The sequence below is a fragment of the Ailuropoda melanoleuca genome, chromosome 10 (assembly GCF_002007445.2).
Source record: "Ailuropoda melanoleuca isolate Jingjing chromosome 10, ASM200744v2, whole genome shotgun sequence".
Taxonomy (NCBI): domain Eukaryota; kingdom Metazoa; phylum Chordata; class Mammalia; order Carnivora; family Ursidae; genus Ailuropoda; species Ailuropoda melanoleuca.
Genome location: NC_048227.1, coordinates 65951835 through 65972279, shown reverse-complemented (window position 1 = coordinate 65972279; position 20445 = coordinate 65951835). Strand labels below are relative to the sequence as shown.

The 20445-nt window shown below is 40.9% G+C and overlaps 1 protein-coding gene across 1 annotated transcript in view; it reads left to right on the top strand.

Moving 5' to 3' along the window:
• The first annotated feature begins 2799 nt into the window (after positions 1-2799).
• Positions 2800-20445, top strand: part of ROS1 (ROS proto-oncogene 1, receptor tyrosine kinase) — a 131192-nt gene continuing 113546 nt past the window's right edge. Inside the window, exons 1-5 of the mRNA XM_034670773.1 lie at positions 2800-2904; positions 5308-5520; positions 13472-13516; positions 14370-14429; positions 16333-16359. Of these exons, the coding sequence (XP_034526664.1) occupies positions 2839-2904; positions 5308-5520; positions 13472-13516; positions 14370-14429; positions 16333-16359 (411 nt within the window). The 5' untranslated portion in view covers positions 2800-2838. The remainder of the gene's footprint in view (positions 2905-5307; positions 5521-13471; positions 13517-14369; positions 14430-16332; positions 16360-20445) is intronic.

Genomic DNA, 20445 nt, shown 5'->3' with positions numbered 1-20445 from the left:
ATACATTTCTTAAAATGTGTGACTTCATTAGAAGAAGAAAGTCATAGGCCTTGGCTCTCCTGGGTCAGAGTCCCTGCTTCCCACCACTGCCCCCCTCCCCTGCCCCCATCTCCCATCCATTCCCCCCATCGGTGCCTTCCCTGACCTCTGCCCACCCTCTGTCCTTGGGCAGTTGCTTTCTTTTCTCTGTCCCAAATTTCCTGCCTGGGGTAAGGGTTTGAAACAGCAGCAATTCTAGCCCCAGAGGGTGGTGGGGATGGTGGAGTGTGGGGGGCAATCTGCAGGGTCATTGGTGATGCCTGTGATGAGGGACTCTGGTGCCCCGGGGGTGGAGAAACTGCAGTTAAGACAAAGGTTGCAGAGCTCCTGAGGGAGGAACTGTGAAAACGCTCTGTAGACTCTGGCCCCTCTACACCTGGAGGCTGGGAGAAGTGGGACATTTTAGGAGGCTGACTTTGCGTTTGAAAACCTCTGCACTCTATTACTAAAGTTGTTTCACTCCAGGCCTGCCTTTCGGTAAAATGTCCAAGCGGTCATCCAATATCTGGTCTCAATCACTGAAAATATTGTCCAGGAAGACCCAATGTCTTTTAACCTACGATCAGATTAAAAGTCTCAAAAATGCAAACATTTGAGAGAATTAAATAAAAAACAATGCTTTTATTAAGAACAAGGGTTAAGACCCTGGGTGCCTAGAAGGAGTGGTGGTAGGCTGTCCTTAATCTGTATAGACACCAGGGTCAGAGCAAACCTGAGGGGTGTCAGCACTCTGAACACGAATGTGAGCCTTGGAGCCTGGTGGCTGGGACGGAAGGACGTTCAGCCAGCAGCGAGTGCATCTTGGGAACCAGGAGTCCAGGAGCACATTCTTTGTGAAGATACAAACCTAGAGATGTCTATCGGAAGTTTATGGAACCCCAGACTCTGGGCAGAAGCTCAGTAAGTGGCAAGTGAGTCATAAGTCGAAGGAGAAATCCAGCAAAAGTTAACTCCACGCAGTCCTCATCTTTGGCATGAGGGTGACCTAAATTCTAGCCGATGGTAGGACTGAGAGCCTGACTTGGTGACACAGGTGAGTCAGCTGTTGAGCGTCACCTGGGAGAAGGTGGGCACCATGGGCACAGGGAGGGAGGGGAGCACACAAGAGAGGATGATGTGAAAGGCATATGAAGAAACCTCTGAGGATCACGGTGGAAGTAATACACCCGTATTGTAGTGGATGACTTGCAGGCGACACGCGAAACAGAGCAAGTGTCAAGAAACAGAAGGTTTTCTTAAAAAACAAACAAACAAAAAACCAGAACACCACTCAGAGAAAAATACTTTGGTACTTCTATCCATTTTTTTTTCTGTTTTATTTTTCATAGTTGAGCCAGTCTCCAAATACATAATACAGTTTTATGTACTTCTTTCTGCCTAATATTATGGCGTAAATTCCCTCAAACCATTAAAAACTCTTCATTGGGCTGATTTTTAAAATGTTCTTTTCTCTAGGTTACTTTATAGTAAGAATACAATATGTAATACCTATAACATGCAAAACATGTGCTAATCAACTGTGTATGTTATCAGTAAGGCTTCTGGTTAACAGTAGGCTATCGGGGATTAAATTTTTGTAGAGTTAAAAGTTATATGCAGATTTTTGACTGCAGAGGGCTTGGGGTGCCCCTAACTCTCACGCTGTTCAAGGGCCAACTCTTCTTGCAGAAATCTAGGCTGATTTTGTATTTATTTATTTGAGAGAGAGCACGAGTGAGCACAAGCAGGGGGAGCGGCAGGCAGAGGGAGAAGCAGGCTCCCCACTGGGCAGGGAGCATGACATGGGGCTCGATCTCAGGACCCTGAGATCATGACCTGAGCAGAAGGCAGACACTCAATGGACTGAGCCACCCTGCTGCCCCTGGGCTGATTTTTAACGACTATAAATAACTCATACAAAGAAAAAGCAACCACTTAACACTGGCCTTCTAGAATTTGCGGCTTCTGAAAAAGCTCTAGACAGGCCAGTACCAGGGGAAAGATTGTGAACCAGGATAGTAACTAACAACAACAGTAATGAAATCCCCTAAGCACTTAGAGGTAAATAAATATTTGAGAAGAGTAAAAAAAAAAAAAAGACCCCAAATTATACCTTAATATTGTGATTTTTTTATAATAATTTTTTGTTATGTTATGTCAGTCACCATACAGTATATCCTTAGTTTTTGATGTAATGTTCCATGATTCATTATTTGCGTATAATACCCAGTGCTCCATGCAGTACGTGCCCTCCTTACTACCCATCACTGGCCTATCCCAATCCCCCACCCCCCTCCCCTCTGAGGCCCTCAGTTTGTTTCCCAGAACTGTGAGAGACTGTGGACTCTGGGATACATTGTGATTTTTATCTTTCATTATACCAAGTGGGAGGCACACACTGGTGGATCCCATTTCCATCTCAAGCCTCATGGAAGGAACGCAGAGAACCAGAATGTTAAATAGCCCACTTTTGCATTTCAACCACCCAGGTCCCAGGCTAAAATAAAATTTTAGTTTCATAATAATGTAGTGAAACCAAATTGCAGACCAGAAACTGAACTCTGTGTGTTTAGCTGCCACTCCTCTAGGCTGGAACCCTGGCCCTTGAAACTCAAAAGCTAATTATTGAATATTTTCCTTCTCTGACTTCGGTAGCATCATCCCTTCCCTGAGACATAAAGACGAGAAGCGCCGAGTGTAGAGACAGAGACATATGAACGACGATGAGAGACAAATGCCACCAAATATCCCACCAGAGAAATAATTATTGCCATGGTGATGACCAGTATACACCTTTTGGCCAACTTCAAGGATCAGCTTATGTGCTGTGGTGGACCACGATCAGGTTCCAGTGGGCCCGAGAAGCAGGAAGGGATGATGGGAGAGGTATGTGCACGAGGAAGAATTTGCCATACAAGCAAATTCTTCAGGCCTTGAAGGTTGCCACAGCCCCTCTCCTTTTATTTGAGGCTCCTTTTGATGACTGTACAATTTCATTTCCCTGGAGTTCTATGATACTGATGGAATACAGCTGGGTCTGAGGACGTACATTCTATATTTTCAATAACTATAATTTTAGAACTCAGATATATTTGATCATATCAAATCTAGACTGTTGCTAATGAATTATAAAACTCATTCTGATAAAGAAATAGCAGAGAAGTTCGTTCTCAATGAAATTCCTCACAGTTGATATATTGTGGTAACTGAAGTTTAGATTGTTTGAGGACCAGTGTTACTTAACTGAACTGTGGTAACTAAGATTTCTGCCTTTCAGGGGTGCCTGACTGGCTTAGTGGGTAGAGCATGTGACTCTTGATCTTGGGGTCATGAGTTCCAGCCCCATATTAGAGGTGGAGATTACTTTAAAAAAATAATAATAAAATTCCTGCCTCTGAGAACCAGGCGAAGGCTAACTGCCTCTTTGCTGGCAGATTGTATTTTCTAAAGGTAGTGCAACAATCTTCCGGACTACCTGTTCCTCTCAAAGCTTGCTGTTTTCACACCAAGAGGTGGGGCCTATTTCCCTCTCCTCTAATCCGGGCAGTTCTGTGACTCTCTGGCAACCCAGAAAAATGCAGCAAAAGTAACTACGATTTCTCAAGCTGAATCATAAAAGACAATGCAGCTTAGCCCTGAACACGTCCACCAAAGCTCTAAGCCACCACCACGTAAGCTCTCCAGTTGCCTGGAGGCCGTGATGCTGGGAGGAAGTCCAAACAAGCCCATGTGAAGAAATCACCTAGACGAGATACATGAATTGATTGATCCAGTATTATATTATTGGACTATTAGGTTGTTTCCAATCTTTTGATATAAGTTATTCCATAACAAATATCTTTGAACACAGGCCATTTTCCATGAGTGCAACTACGTGCCAGTTAAATTCCAGAAAACAGAAGAAGCACAAAATCTTGAAATTGGAAGGATATTTCTTTTTCACATTCCACCAATGAAGCTACATCAAGAAAGTGTTTAGTGGTCTATTTTGTTAGCGAAGTAAAAGTCATTCTTTGTGCTCGTAAGGCAAAAGATATTGATAGCACAGCTTTGAAGGAGAGAAATTTCATTGGAATGAGGAAATTCCCTAGGCAAGATCGTTTGTTTTCTGATTTAAATGTATATTTTGTAGAAAGATGGCCATATTCCTCTGACCAAGAAATTGGACAGTTGTATATTCTTTAATCTATGATCTTAAAAATATAGAAAATGCAAAAGATCTAGTGGACAATGGGGAAGTTTTTCATGAAGCCAAGTTTTAGGGGTCAATTCTAGAGTCAGTACCATTTGTCTTTATGTTGTACACCAGTTTTGTCAACATTTGCTCAAAGATGTTCAGCTTGAAAAAACAAACAGAAAAAACCCTATGCCTGTATTGCTCACAATGAGAACCTCATGCCAATAAAAAAAGCTGAAGTTACATTAGTATAATTTATTTAAGAAGACATGAAGTTTCTTTAATGCTTAAATCATAAAAAAGGACACCAACACAAAACTATCTGGCCTGAAAGAGTTAATCCTCAGCCATCTAAAAAGTAGCTCTCCAGAATGACTCACTTCTGTACCTTGCAGATTTCAAATTCTTAACTTAATCTTGATGCAAGGCTAACTGAAATTGGTACAATATTCCCTTTTCAAGACAGCTACACTTGTACATATCTGAGGTCCGCGGTGGCTAGTTTCAGCTCTGTCTCAATAGACTTGATAAGGCAGTATTTTGGTTAATATGTAGTGAAGTTCTCCAAGTACTCTAACAAACTTCCTTGTCTTTAACTCACCCTCAGAGTATTTGTCTATTAATTTCAGCTTTGTTTGCTTTTTAATTTTGAAATATGTACTAGGTCTCAAAGGGTTCTGTTTTTCCCCTCTGCAGCATCGTTTGACTCTGATTTTCTGATAGTTCTTCATTATAATGGTGCCACTGTTTGCTGAAGCAGAGATGGTCAAAACCCCAGTTTCCCGCATAGCTGAGCCAAGCTCAGAGAAGTGAAGCGGTGGATGATCCGAAAGGCTCCAGTTCCAGACAGTGCAAGTGTCACACGCTGGCTGAAATGCAGTTTGCATCTTCTACGTTGTTTCCTTCCCATGCGAAGTGCACTGCTAAGATCTAACCTTTGGACAGGGGGTGCCTTTCTTTATGAGAGTAAAAGGAAACTCAGTTATGAAATAGCTCTTAGGGGACTATTGCACGCTATCTAGGATTCGAAGGTCTCGACTAAATGGTCTAAATATTATTTTAAAAAGGCAAAGAATCTCTAACATGTCAACCCCCCCTCCCAACTCCACTAGCCACTCTTTCAACGGGAACTTAAAGAATTGATATGGTGGGATGGAGAAAATGAGAAGAACAGTCATCTAAAAATCGCCATCGGTGAAGTGATGAAGAACATTTGCTGGCTGATTCTGAAACTCGTCCGTGTTGCGACTCTTGGCTGCACATGGATTTCTGTGGTACAGTGCACAGTTTTAAACGGCTGCCTAAAGTCATGTGTAACTAACCTGGTAAGTTTGCTGGTCTCATATTTGTCTTTGTAGGAACTGGAGCATGTAGAATTCAGCTTGTTACAAATGAGGGAATGATTTTCTCATGAGGAGTGGTAGCAAGGCAAGAAAGATTTTTTTTTTTCTCCAAAAAAAGTTAGGAACGTTTTTAATTACAGAAGGTAGGGGAGGGCTGTTTTATTTCTTTATCTGTTCATTGATTGTGTGTGTGTGTGTATGAGGGGGCATAAGAATTGCATTAAAGAAGCTTACATGGGGTAAATTTTACATGCTTTAAAAATGTTAATTTAAACTCATTTATTTCAAAACCATTTATATTTGCCTTGAAGCAAGAAATAGGTTCGGCCACAGGGCAATGCCTACCAGTTGCAGACAGCAGTAGAATTTATATTGTGGATGGATGGTTGTATCGGGAGGTGGATACCCAAGGAAGCAGGTGCAGATGCCATATAGAACAGCGATCTATTTGGAAAGCAAGAATTGTTTTTAAGTTCCTTTACTTCTGCCTGTGCATTGGTAATTTTTTCAGTAGTGAGGTTTTTTTGGATATCCTTCCCATAAAAATTGTTTCATATCTTTCAGTTACTGTGACTTGATTGTGTGTCAAACAGCCACTGAATCAACTGTAAAAACCAAACATTCTAGCCAGGGAAAGATGCACTCCTCTTATCTAGAGACAAAGGGAATAGCATGATAGCTCACATGTTCTGCTACTTAGAGTCCAACTTTTTAGAATAATAAAAGTACCAAATACATTGTTATGTGTAAGTATTGGAGGCGGAAGTCTATGATAGATAAAAAAGATAATTATCTGTGTTACACTCTTCTGGCTTTATTTAAACCAAAGATTAAAACACTACCTAAGGTTTCTACAGGTAATAGTGCTTTTTAAAAAAGTTTGGTATTTTCTTTAAATCCCCATTGAAGACCTCATTGCTGTTAACGTGGAGTTGTATGCGTGGGGATTCTACGGTCGTCATCCAAACTTAAACATGGAAAAATAAGACTATTAAATGTATTCCTTATTGAATAATTTAAAAGTTTTCCCTGATTATAGTAAGAACATATATTCACTGTAAAAGATTTATAAGGTAGAGAAGTAGAGAAAAATAAAGAAGCACTTTCTCTTCAAATATGTATATAATTTCACGTACAGTTGTGCACCCGTCTTTTCCACTTAACATGACGTTGTAAGTTTTTCCTCTGCCCTGACGTTTTTATGGAAACAGGGTCTTCAGTATATTTAGAATATTTCCATCCTATAAACGCGCCACCATATTTGTTAATTTCCCCTTACTGTCAAAACTGATGTTGGTTGTTTCCATTACTGTAGTCTCCATTTTATTTGTTTTACCATGTTTCATTTTTTAGTTAGGTTTAGTCTCCTGTTATCTCTGTGTGGGCTCCTGGGTTTCAGGCAGTAGGAGTAAATGGTTTGTTCCTTTGTTGCACTGCCTTCCGCTCACCACCTACAGATGCGGGCACAGCCGATGCGGTGGTCACGGCGAGAGATGTGGCCCAGTGCCTGTAATCACTGTTCTCCATCTGGGCCTCCCACGCAGGGTCTGGTGGGACGAGAGCTAGGTGAAGGAACAGTGAACACAGCTGTGGATCAAGGGAAAGGATGTGTAAAGTGCTTCAGTTTATGATGCTGTTTGCATTTTTTGTGTGTGCCATTCTTTGTAGCCTGGACGTTTGCTGTGAAGGTCATCTTTGATTTCACGGGGTGGTTCTTGATACTGGGCCATCTTTGCTTTTTAAAAAGAAATACAAAGAGTCTGACACAAAGGAATGTTTAGAATCGTTGTCCCAATGTGCACAAACCATGGTTCTGTGCTGAGCACAAGTAGTTTTCATTATTTGAGGGATCTGTAGGTATTAGTTGAATGCACTAACTGACTTAGTATTTTTGAGTAATATGTGCCTGTGTTGCAGAGAACAAAAAATAACAAGTGTTCTTCAGAACACTAGTATTGTGGCATCTTTTATGAAAAAGAAACAAAAGAGATTCATGGTCAAATAGTTTATAGAAATGCTTCTTTTTTTTCCTTTTATGGAAATGCTTCTTGCCAGCTTTGTGTAGATTCACAGGGCACAACAGCATATTAATGGCTTTGCTTAATCATAATTTTCTGATCTTCTTTGGCCACAAAACCTTTTTTTTTTTTTTTGAGTAAGTCCCAACAACTGAGGAACTAGCGATGAGAAATGCTCTGTTAGAAGTATCAATTCAATTCAATGCAAGACTATTAGAAACAAGAGTTCCAGAGGTTATCCTGTTAAGAAAAAGTACGCACATCAATACCTTTCTTGTATATCAATATATAAGTTTATAGCAAGATGATAGAACAAAACCAGAATCCAAAAATGTCATAAAATATCCAGAAATTAGCACAGTTTGTATTAGTATAGGAATGGGCACATGAGGGACGCCTGGGTGGCTCAGTTGGTTAAGCGTCTGCCTTCGGCTCAGGTCATGATCCCTGGGTCCTGGGATGGAGGCCCCGCCGGGCTCCTTGCTCAGCGGGGAGCCTGTTTCTTCCTCTCCTCCCCGCTCATGCTCCCTCTTACTATCTCTGTCTCTCTCTCTCAAATAAATAAATAAATAAAATATTAAAAGAAAAGGAATGCGCACATCAGTAAAACAGAATACTGTCTGGGAGTTAAACCATGCACGTAAGGGAGTATGGAGTATGATAAAGATGGCAGTTCAAACGGAAGTGGGGCTGTTCATTTAGAATGAAAAGATAACGCCTTCCTTTAGTAGGTGAATGGATAAGTGAATCGTGGCACATCCAGACAATGAAATAATCAGAGCTGCAAAGAAATGAGCTTTCAGGCTATGAAAAGACATGGTGTGAACCCTATGCTTATGCTAAGTGAACGAAGCCAATCTGAAAAGACTGCATACTGGATGATTCCAACCATTTGACATTTTAGGAAAGGCAAAACTATGGAGAAAACGAAAAGATCAGTGTTTGCCAGGAGTGGGTTTGTATGTGGTGGGGAGATGAATAGAGAGAGCACAGAGGATTGTTAGAAACAGTGAAAATACTCTGTATGATATCATGATGGGTACATTTGTCCAAACCCACATTTGTCCAAACGTACAACTCCAAGAGTGAGCCCTAAGGTAAACTACAGACTTTGGGGATTATTATTGTGTCCATGTTGATTTATCCTTAGTAACACCTACTATTCTGGTGAGTGATGCGGATAATGAGAGAGGCTATGGGTATGTGGGAGACAGAGGTATTTGGGAAATCTCTGTACCTTAATCTCAATTACACTGTAAATCTAAAACTTCTCTAAGAAAAATGAAGTCTTTTTTTGTTTTTTTTAAAGATTTTATTTATTTGTTTATTTGAGAGAGAGAGAGAGAGAGAGCTGAGCATGGAGCCCAGCGCAGAGCTCAATCTCATGACCCTCAGATCATGACCTGAGCCAAAACCAAGACACTTAACCGACTGAGCCACCCAGGCACCCTAAAAATAAAGTCTTTAAAAAAAGTTTAGGCAAATTTTTAAAAACCTAACTCCTTATAATACTACCAGATTCAAATAGATTCCAGGAGTTATTAAAAAATACTGTGATTTAAATAAAAATAGACAGATAACAGAAACAAAATGAAATAAGACTTCACCCCATAAATATATTAGAATAAATTACGGGTGAATATTTCTTTTCTTTTTTAATTAACATATAATGTATTATTTGTTTCAGGGGTATAAGTCTGTGATTCATCAGTCTTACACAACACACAGCGCTCCCCACAACACATACCCTCCCCAGTGTCTATCACCCAGCCTCCCCCTCCTCCCACCCCCTCCCCTCCAGTTTGTTTCCAGACATTAAACAAACCCTCAGTTTGTTTCCTGAGATTAGGAGTCTCTTATGGTTTGTCTCCCTCTCTTCTTTCGTCTTATTTCATTTTTCCCTCTCTTCCCCTATGATCCTCTGTCTTGTTTCTTAAATTCTGCATATCATGAGATCATATGATAACTGTTTTTCTCTGATTGACTTATTTCGCTTAGCATGATACCTGCTAGTTCTATCCATGTCATTGCAAATGGCAAGATTTTATTTTTTGATGGCTGTGTAATATTCCATTGTATATATACACCACGTCTTCTTTATCCATTCACCTGTCGATGGACATTTGGGCTCTTTCCATAGTTTGGCTACTGTGGACATTGCTGCTATAAATATTGGGGTGCAGGTGCACCTTCAAATCACTATGTTTGTATCCTTTGGGTAAATACCTCGTAGTGCAATTGCTGTGTCATAGGGTAGCTCTATTTTTAACTTTTTGAGGAACCTCCATGCTTCTAAAATGGCTGCACTGGCTTGCACTCCTACCACCAGTGTAAGAGGATTCCCCTCTCTCTGCATCCTCGCCAACATCTGTCATTTCCTGACTTATTAATTTTAGCCATTCTGACCGGTGTGAGGTGGTATCTCACTGTGGTTTTGATGTGTATTTCCCTGATGCCGAGTGATGTTGAGCACATTTTCATGTGTCTGTTGGCCATTTGGATGTCTTCTTTGCAGAAATATCTGTTCATGTCTTCTGCCCATTTCTTGACTGGATTATTTGTTCTTTGGCTGTTGAGTTTGATAAGTTCTTTATAGATTTTGGATACTAGCCCTTAATCTGATAAGACATTTAAAAATATCTTTTCCCATTCTGCCCATTGACTTTTGGTTTTGTTGACTGTTTCCTTTGCTGTGCAAAAGCTTTTTATCTTGCTGAAGTCCCAATAGTTCATTTTTGCAAATTAGGGGTGACTATTTCTACAGTCTTGGAGTGGCAATTCCTTATGAAGCCTGCTTCAAAAATACAGAATCCCTACAAGAAATTAATAATAATTTAACTACTTAGAAGCTTAAACTATTTGACAATAAGCAGAGTACAAGAAAAACAAAGCCAAAAAATGGAAAAAGTATTACATATGATGAACAGAATTTTACCAACGCTTATATATAAAAAAATGATTTAAAATAAGTTTAGAACGTGAAGACCTACTTCAAAAAAGAAGAAACAGAAATGGCTAACATATGTGACCAGTGCACAGCCTCACAGCAAGCACAGGATTGCAGAATGACCCAACTTTTCTCTCATCAAATTGGCAAAGATAAAAACATTCATAGTTGGCAAAGACGGGATAAACCAGCACTCTCATGCACATCAAGAAATGTATCTGAAGAGATTCTTGCATAACTCACCAGAGATACGTCTGGAAAAAGCTATTTACACATAATATTACTAATAGATTTCCCAGTGCCTGACACTGCACTATAATAATACATTATTTAACTGAATCCTCACAGAACTGTATGCACTAAATATTATCTTACTTATGTGTCAGATGAGAATACTTAGACAGCACAGCTAACTTGGGAAATGTCACATCAGGAGCAAGTGTCCTAAATGGCACTAACATGCAGACCATTCCGCTCTGTTTCATTTATCAGGGTAGGAAGTAAAGGAATGAAATTCGTTGTGGCTGAGGGGGGCGGGAGAGACAAGCTTGTGCCAAGAGGTAGGTATGGGTTAAGAGGATGCAAGATCCAGTGTTGGGATGGTGTGTTTTCAGCAGATTATTGGAGGAGGCAGAGCTAAGGTAAACTGGCAGGGATCCTAATTGCAAATTGAGGACTGGGGCTTTGGTGCAGATTACAGGAGGCATCGTGCTTTGGGTAAGAGCACAGGCTCTGGAGGCAACTCTCAGCCTCCTTTACATTTGAACTTTTGAACAATTCACTAAACCTCCCTGTGCCTCGGCTGTGCAGTGGAGTTAGTAATAATACACACCTACAAGGGCTGTTGAGAGGTTGAATGAGATTTAGAGTAAAACACCTTGTAATGTGCCTGGAACATAGGAACTATTCAATGAACAGTAGCTGTGATAATGATGAGGACAGGGGTTGACAAAATCTGCTTCATCAGAACCCCATAGACCATGAGGCTGCCTTGCCCAAGGCCACTTGGTGGCTCTCCCTTCAGCCTGTTCAACTGAATCTTGAGAGCTGCCAATGAAAGGACTCAATACTGTTACAATGTGACCTTATGGTCACCAAGGACCATCTCTGCTGGCCTACTGTTTAAAATGGAATGCAGAAACTACCCAGCAGCCACCCTTTTGTTTTTATGAGCTAACAGATTTTTGAAGGGATCTGAAAAAATTTAATTGCAAATTCACTCGTAGACTTGATTATATATAATTGTGGGTCAATCACATAAAGGGGAATCAAAAGCTTCTTTTTGAACAAAATCACGGAAACAAAGCACAGGTATGCCCATGGCTGCAAAATTAATCTAAAAGATACAGTTCTTACTCTCTAAGAGCTTATTATCTAAAGACAAAATATATTAAGCATCCTTCTCCTTTCTCTACAAATATAAGTGGCTAGGGAATGGAGGTCAGAGGAATCTTCATTCACACATCAAATGGGAGGGGAAAAGGCAACTCTGATTACTTCTTAAGTGAACCCCCACAATGCCAGGCTACTGGATGAGGCTTCCAAGAGATGAGACTTCTGGACCATTCCTATATAATAGGCCATCTTGAGTTCATGGGTTTATTCTTTCTGTATGTATTTACTGAAGACCTCTTATCCCCTCTGGACTGTTCTAGATACTGAGGATAGAGTGAAGGGCAAAATGAAAGGTGCTTACCTGGAAGGGGAGAGAAAGCTCAGTGAACTTAGTGATAAACTGATCTTCTCTTCCCTCTGAAAAGCACGGGCTATTCTGAAGCCCACAAGAGATGCTTAAACCACCTGCGGTGGGGGGTGCCTGGATGTCTCAGTCTGTTGAGAGTCTGGCCCTTGGTTTCGGCTCAGGTCCTGATATTAAGGGTCATGATCTCACGCATCATGGGATCCAGCCACACGCCCTGTGCCAGGCTCCCCTCTGGCAGGGGAGTGTGTTTCAAGATTCTTTCCCTCTGCCCCTTGCCCTCCTCCCCCCGCTTGCATGTGCACGCACCCTCTCTCTCTCAAATAAATAAATAAATCTCAACAAAACCAAACCGAACCGAACAAAAAAAAACACCTCCAGGGCTCCTTTGGATTTTCTATCATCTCCTGGAACACATCTTGCTTATACCGCTGGGTCAGCCAAGGTCAGATGGCATGCTTCTTGCTGGATTAATCTTCTCTTCAATTCAATGGTTCAAATCCAGCAACTTTTCAGGGGGGGTTCTGAGCAGTACCAATCGGAGGTACTAGGAGTACTCGCTGAGTTATCCACTGCTCATAATTCTAAGTCAGGTGAGGCAGGCTGACGATTAGATCATATCCATATAACACTATTTAGCCACATGGCTGATCATTGTAGGCCCAATATTGTCATCATTTGTTAGCCTTTCTGTTTATCAAAAACTCTACTCACATAACGACCAGGGAGAGGATCAACAATTTATAGATATCCCCCCCCTTAGCTCCTATTTCTTTTATTTTCTCCCAGCACAAAAAATTATTAAAATTTGTGAAAATATGAGAAAAAACCCAGAGTAATCTGATGTTTTACTATATGTAAAATTCTGAATTTGTATTTTTTTTCACTATTCTTAGTAAGACTGCTTAAAAAAAAAACCTGACCATAATTCATCTTTAACCCCTGAGTCCTTTGACTTGATGAATTGACTAAAGTCACAGGCTTATTTCATACTGTGTGAGAATCTGTCTGTTGCCCTTAACCACTCCTTACAGCCCCCCTCTTGCCTTGATCATTTCTGCAGAATTCTTAGGCATTCCATCTTATAATTTGCATTGGCATTTTACCAGATTTCATGACTGATTTAATGACTTTAAAACATCATACTACATAGTTAGAAAACACGGAAGAGGCGACACTATTCCAGGAAGCTTTTTTTAGAAAAGGTGTGGTAGTCTCCCTGACTGTGGTATCGATAGCTGGCGTTTACGATCTCCTTCTTCACTTCAGGGCCGGCAGCTTGACATTGGCGCGCCATATAACCTGAGTGGACCGGTGAGTAATCACTTCCATTGTCAGGAAGTTTATAGTGTTTGTATTGATAAAAATGGGACAATGGTCAGGTTTTATTACAGTAAGAGTAATTCCTAAGTAAAATCTCATTTATTTGTCCTTGATGGAGGAAGTTCAATGGAAAATAGCAACAAGTCTGAATTACAGAATATTCAAAAATGAACTCAGGCACCTTGTGCTGAAGTGGAAAGAACACAGGACTAATCCAGCTCCATGATTTTGATTCTACTTGGGGCAAATTACTTAATATTTCTGAGACTTAGTTTTATTATGTGTTATCTGAGAGGGCTGGATGAGATGGTTTCCAGTGTTTCTTCTAACAATGACATTTATGGTTTTATTACTTTTCTGCACCTGTATCCATTTATTCAACAGGAGAGTAGTGACTCAAAATATAAACATGAACGCACTTCCCAGACTGGGGACCCCCTTAGGGTTTGGTATGCTGCCTTCGGTTGAGTCCCCAGGTTTGAGTTTTGCTTGTTGTGTAAGGACATGGCCAGGACCCACGACATGCTCGATGCCACGGTATGCGGGACCTTACCTGCTGCCAGCCACCCAGGGGACGGGGTGCTCCCCGAAGCTTGGGTGATCTCCGGGTTCTAGGCCTGCCCACCCCGCCTCCACTCAGCAACCTGCTGCCCTGCAGTGAGTCACGCCAAGCCCCGCTCCATCTGGAGACAGCAGAGCTCTGCATAGGATTCCACGGGTCCTGATCCTGCTAAGGCCACGGATTCCTGCATAGATACATTTTGGTACGAGGTTGCACTACTCCGGTGGCAAGAAAAAGTCACCCTTCTCCAGTCACCATTGTCTCTTAATGTATCTCTTGCAGTGCATCCAAGGATGTCATTTTTGGAACTCTGTAGATCAGGAAAATTGTGCTTTAAAGTGTGTAAGTATTAATTATGTTTCTGTTTTGATACTAATATTTCCTTCAAGAGAAAAGTTATCTAAGAGGATTCCCATTTGAATTTGCATTGGCTTTCAAGGAGTTTGCATGACTCTAAAGGAAAAGTGTGATAGCCTGAGTGATACATAATAATGCGGAAAAATTGAGATAAATTAATGCAACCGGAGACCCAGGGAGGTTAACGCAAACTGTGGAACCCAGGGATCCTCAATTGCTCCAACTATAACGGCCTTTTGGTAGAAAGTCAGGTGCTTGTCAAATTTCTGAGTCTTGTACTTCTCAAATGTGAAAGAACAATTATCTAAGGATCTTGTTAAAATGCAGATTCTGGTTCTGAAAGCCTACGGCAGGACATGAGATTCTGTACTTGTAACAAGCTCCCAGGTGATGTGATGCTTGTAGTCCCTGGATGACACTTTGGATAGCAAGGCCCTAGACCACGTTCAAAGTGTCTCTGCAGGGAACATGGCAGCAATCGAATCCAGAGGTCACAAACCACTATGTTTACTCCACTCTGTGTAGAAAATACATCCCCAAATACTTCATTTTTAATTTTTAATTAAATGCCACTTAGTGTGTAACTGGTTAAGGTACTTAACTTCTTGGTACTTTACTTTCCTCCCCAATAAATTAGGATAATAATAGAATCTCCCTCTTCAGGATAATGCCTGATACACTGCAATTATCCTGATCTAATGAACAAGAATTTCGTCATTTAAACATGGGTTCCTTTGTTCAGGTTGTTCAGGACCCAGGTTGAATCATGGTAATTTGGGGTAATCCTAATATTGTTTTCTACTAATGAGTGAAACTATATCATTGAGATTGAAATAAGGACATTAACTTCTCCTTCCAAATGGTGCTCAGAGCTTTGCTTATATGGTCTGTGCTCTGGCCTCTCTGACAGGCTTAGGCTTACTCTCACATTCGTGGTTATGTGCCCCAGAGACAGAAAACAGTGGAGCAGGAGCTGTCTGGATTTGGGGACTGTTACACATTCTTTAAAAATACTTTTCCCTTTCTTTGGTGCCACTTTTTACAAAGTTCAGTGGCAATCGTCATTTGTCTAGCCTGTGTTTGCTGTCTTTTGCTCCGATCTGTAAGCCCATCAGCGCGGGTCTCTCTCCCTGTTCACACTGTGTCTACGTCACACAGCAGGGGAGAGGCACATCGCAGGTGCTGAGACAGCACTTGCCGAGTGAATGGACAGGAGGCACTGTGTGTTGCTGGCGACAGTCCAGGCCATAGAGTGGGCACCAGAGCAGCCGGTCTGGGCAGGGGAACCTACGGGCCTTTGCTAGCAGAGCTCTTGGTGGTTTTCATGTCAGGTTCTGTCTGCACTGGGCACCTGTCCACGCCTCTTCATTCTTTAACCTGCTCCACAGATTACCTCTTAGTTGACTGGGATTTTCTAGTAGGCATCAAACTGCACCATTTTTCCAGTGAGGCAAATGTAATTTTTTTTTTTTTTTTTTTTTTTTTTTGTGGGAGAGATAAAGAGAGCGAGCAAGCATGTGAATGGGGATGGAGAAAGGGAGAAGCCGAGAGGGAATATTTATGCAGTGCCCAGCTCCGTGCAGAGCCCGGTGTGGGGCTCCATCTCACGACCCTGTGATCACGACCTGAGCCGAAATCAAGGGTCTGTTGCTTAACCAATGGAGCTGCCCAGGCGCCCTGCAAACATTATTTTTATAGCTGTTCATACAGTGGCGTGCCTGGGCAGAAGGCCCAGCTCTGGGCTCTTTGATTTTGATTGTTTTTATTAGTTATTTGTCAATGGTGGGGCAAGAAGTTAATTTGAAAGAAATATATAACGAAGTGTCATTACAATTATTTACAACCTTAAGGATTTTAAGTAATTTCACTTTTCTTTTTTCCTATGCAGAACGATACCTACGCCACTGTTTGTGAGGTGAGTTGACAATCACAAAAAAGGTGTCATCAAACCCCATGTCTTTATCTCTTATATTTAAAAAAGCTATTAAAATAAGAGTGAAGAAGGCTGACTAATTCTCAGCGTACAAAAATCTTCCTTGTGGGGGTGCTATTAATCTGGGTACAAGGATGACTGTAAGATTCCACTTTTGACACAAATACTTGCTGTTTTATATACCCGTGTGCGTATATATGTGTATATGTATACACACTTATTCATAGAGATACGTATAAACCACTCTAATCTGATTGGACAGGTTTTAATTCTGGAAGCCTGGTGGGGAGAGGGTGGTGGGAGGAGAGAGGAGGGGACCCATCTAGGGATACACTTACCTCTGCTGACTTCATCTTCTTCCCCATAAATCACAGTGGTCTATCATTAAATATGTATATTAAAAAGAACACTGTAGTTGCAATTTTCTTCCTTATTCAACAAACTCCTTTGACAACATTTTAAAGCACAGCTTTCAAGATATTTTATTTTTTATTTTTTTCCCCTGTTATGATTATTAGTGTCTTCATGCTGACTCTGGCTGCTCAGGTCTCTTTTCTCAGCTCCCCATCCCTGTACTGGCCCCTCCCTTGCTCTGAATTTTCTCCTCTTTTTCAGAAAGACCTTAAGGATTTTGATTTTTTCCAACTTGATCTTCAACTGTTCTGGATTCTGTGGCCCTCAGAATTAGTTTTAGGTTGACCATAGAGGTTTATGAAGAAATTTAAAACCTATGTTGTATTCTCTTTAAGTGTCTTTGAGACCAAAGAACAGAATAATTTTATTCTGCCTGGGAAAGGAGTATAACTTACCATCCATTAGTAAAACAGAAAAATTTCTTTTTACTAGAGTCTAAAAATAAACAACAAAAAATGTTACATTAGAACATTTTCTGAATAGTCTGTGCTTACTCTGCCCCTAAGTGATTTTCCCCTGGGAGTAGATGGAGAGGTCAGGGCTGGCTAAGAAGACGTAAAACGGGGTGTTGGGGGGGATAGGATTCACTCCATATGTAAATAAACAATTATAGCTCTTTCCTGATTGACATTTAAAAAAACAAAAACTGCCTGAGAACATTTTTATGCAATTAAAGTAACATTACCACTGCCCCCTACCCCGCCCCCGGCAAAACCATCCCTGGGGAGATTGTGTTAAGAAAGTCAGGGATAGTTCAAGCCTCTTAAGCACCGAGGCAGCTGGAGATTGGATTTCTAATGTGTGGCTCCCTAGCGATCAGAGTGCTGTCCTGTGTCTGTGTCTATATGACGTGCAGCTTTTCTCTCGGTGTTATAACTTACATAATTATTCTGTTCTTTTCTTTGTATACTTGGCTATTTCACACTTTAAAGTAGAACTGAACAGCAATGCATGCTATATAGGTGTAGAGATTGCGATAGATACATGGATACATAGCTGTTTGAACTCAGCTACCCACACCAGCAGAAAATCAAACTCTTCAACCATTAATGCTTCAACCTAGGAAGCTGGGCATTTCTGCACCTGTTCCTTGGGGGAAAGAGTGTTGGAAGAGGTAGCTTAGCAAACTGTAACTTGGAAAATGATGTTAGCCAGTGAGATGACTCATCCCTGATAATTAAAAATGTAAATTAGAGCATACTGTTCCTAAAACCCTTTCTAGGGCTTTGCGTTGCCATTTGAGAAAGCGTACGAACTACCTTTTGCTGGCTCCCCTGCCTCACCTTGAACCCCTTCTCCCTCGTTCTCCGTGCCTGCCACACCTGCCTCCGCCTTTCCCTCTTCGGAGTATAGGAGGCACATTCCTGCCTCCTCGCTTTTGTCCTTAAGACCTTCATGAGCCCAGATTCTCGCAACTGCTCAGGTCCTGCTCCAGGCTCCTCTCTGCATGGATCTTCCTGAGCGCTCTGATGAGAGGAAGTCTCCTGCCTGCCTGGTCATGCCTTATGCCTTTAACTTGTTTTATTTTCTTCATAGCACTTCTCATGATCTGAATGTACTTTATTTAATTTTTTTTTTAACTCGGTTGTTGTCTGTCCTCTTCTAAGAGAATGTAAATTCCATGAAGGTGAGGAACTTCACAGTCTTGCTCGCTGCCGGATCCTTAAAGCCGACACCAGTGCTTGGCACACACACAAAATACATACTCAGTAATTTTCGAATGAATGAATGAATAGTTTTTGAGGAAAGGAAGCCACAATTCGTATGGAGAGGCTATACTAGGGGCAGCCCAGGAGGGCGGTGGCTACGTCCTCCTTGTGTTACAGGAGTAAGGAAAGGCATTGCTAGCACGTGTGCCCATCTGATAAACCCAGGGACGGAGCCAGAGGGATGATGAGAAAGGTGGTTTCACTACTAGGGGAGAAATGGGAGTGTGGACTAAAACGGAGACAGTAGATTGATGTAGTCCTGGGAAGCACGAACTTGGCTTCTGCAGTGGGAATGGTAGTTCAGGAACCTGGCATACACTGTCTACATGCCTCATTGTGGGGGTCTGGGCTCAGATTCTGTGAATTCCTTAAATCTGACCCTTTTGATTCTCTCTAGGCAATTTGAGCACTGGATAATGTCACTCTAAGTCCAATGTTAGATGAGAGAGAGAGAATCTAATTTATCGTGTTGTCTCCACTTGATAGAACATTTAAACTCCTTAGAATACGAACTTCCATTTTAACATGAAGAAGTTCTGGTGATCTAATGTACAGCATGGTGATTATAGCTAATAATAACTGCAATCTATACCTGAATGTTGCCAAGAAAGCAGATCTTAAATGTCCTTAACACAAAAAAGAAATGGTCATTATGTGATGGGATGGTGACGTTAGCTAATGCTATAGTGGTAATCATTTTGCAATATATAAATGTATCAAGGGGCACCTGGGTGGCTCAGTCAGCTAAGTGACTGCCTTTGGCTCAGGTCTTGATCCCAGAGTTCTGGGATCGAGTCTCGCATAGGGTTCCCTGCTCAGCAGAGAGCCTGCTTCTCCCTCTCCCACTTCCTCTGCTTGTGTGTGTTCTCTCTCTCCTCTATCTCTCTCTGTCAAATAAATAAAATCTTAAAAAAAATGTATCAAATCAACATGTTGTATACCTTAAACTTATACATTTTATATGTCAATTATATCTCAATAAAGCTGAAAAAAATACAAGCTTCACAAAGTAACAAAACATTTAAACTCCTAGATAGATTGGAATTTTATTATCTATTTTCCTCTGAAAAGATTCAGGTAAAATAAACCCACAATGTACTGGATAGTCAGGACTAACAATATTTCCAAATAAACACCATTCTATTTCCTTTCTTCTTCCTTGGTTTTAATTCTTGGAAAAAAATTCCATGTTACATGATAATTTTGTTGCCATTTGGTATATTTTTTCTCTGCAGTTAATGAACAGGTTGAATGTATTTTACTGAAACCCGCAAAAAGAATGTGAAAAGTATACTAAGCACTTAAGTTAAATAATCCTGAGCCCAGACTGAGGTATTTAAATTAATCCTTAACTAAGCAAACCCGAGCTTATCAGTCTGCACTTCCCTTGAGTGAATAGGTCAAACATTGTGCAGCTAGTATTTGCAAAATTACCTGCAATGTTCAGGGCAAATGTATTATGTCATGGTTTCCACTATCACCAGGAGAAACAATAGCATGTTGTCCTGGGTATTATAAATGCAAATTGAATGAAAGCAGTAAGATGGGTCATGATTGTGTTATAGTCTTGGAATTTGCACCTTTTTTTCCAAAAGTTTTTTTCTTTTGTCTTTTCCTTCCTTCCTTCCTTCCTTCCTTCCTTCCTTCCTTCCTTCCTTCCTTCCTCCCCTCTCCCCCTTCTTCTTTCTTTGTAACGAGTGCTAATGCATCTGTTAAGAGTTGCGGTTATGTCTGGGTCATGAAAATGTTTACTGTTTTAAGTTAATGAAGGAAAATGCTAATCATTGTTAGGTTTTTGTAGACCTTAAAATTTAATGTTAGTATTAAGATATTCATAAAACGTTCAAGTTACTATAAAATTTAGTCAGGTTTTAATTTCTGAAGGAAAGCATGGATATACAAAATAAATAGGCATCATTTTAGGCTGGAGTTTTAGGTTATTAAC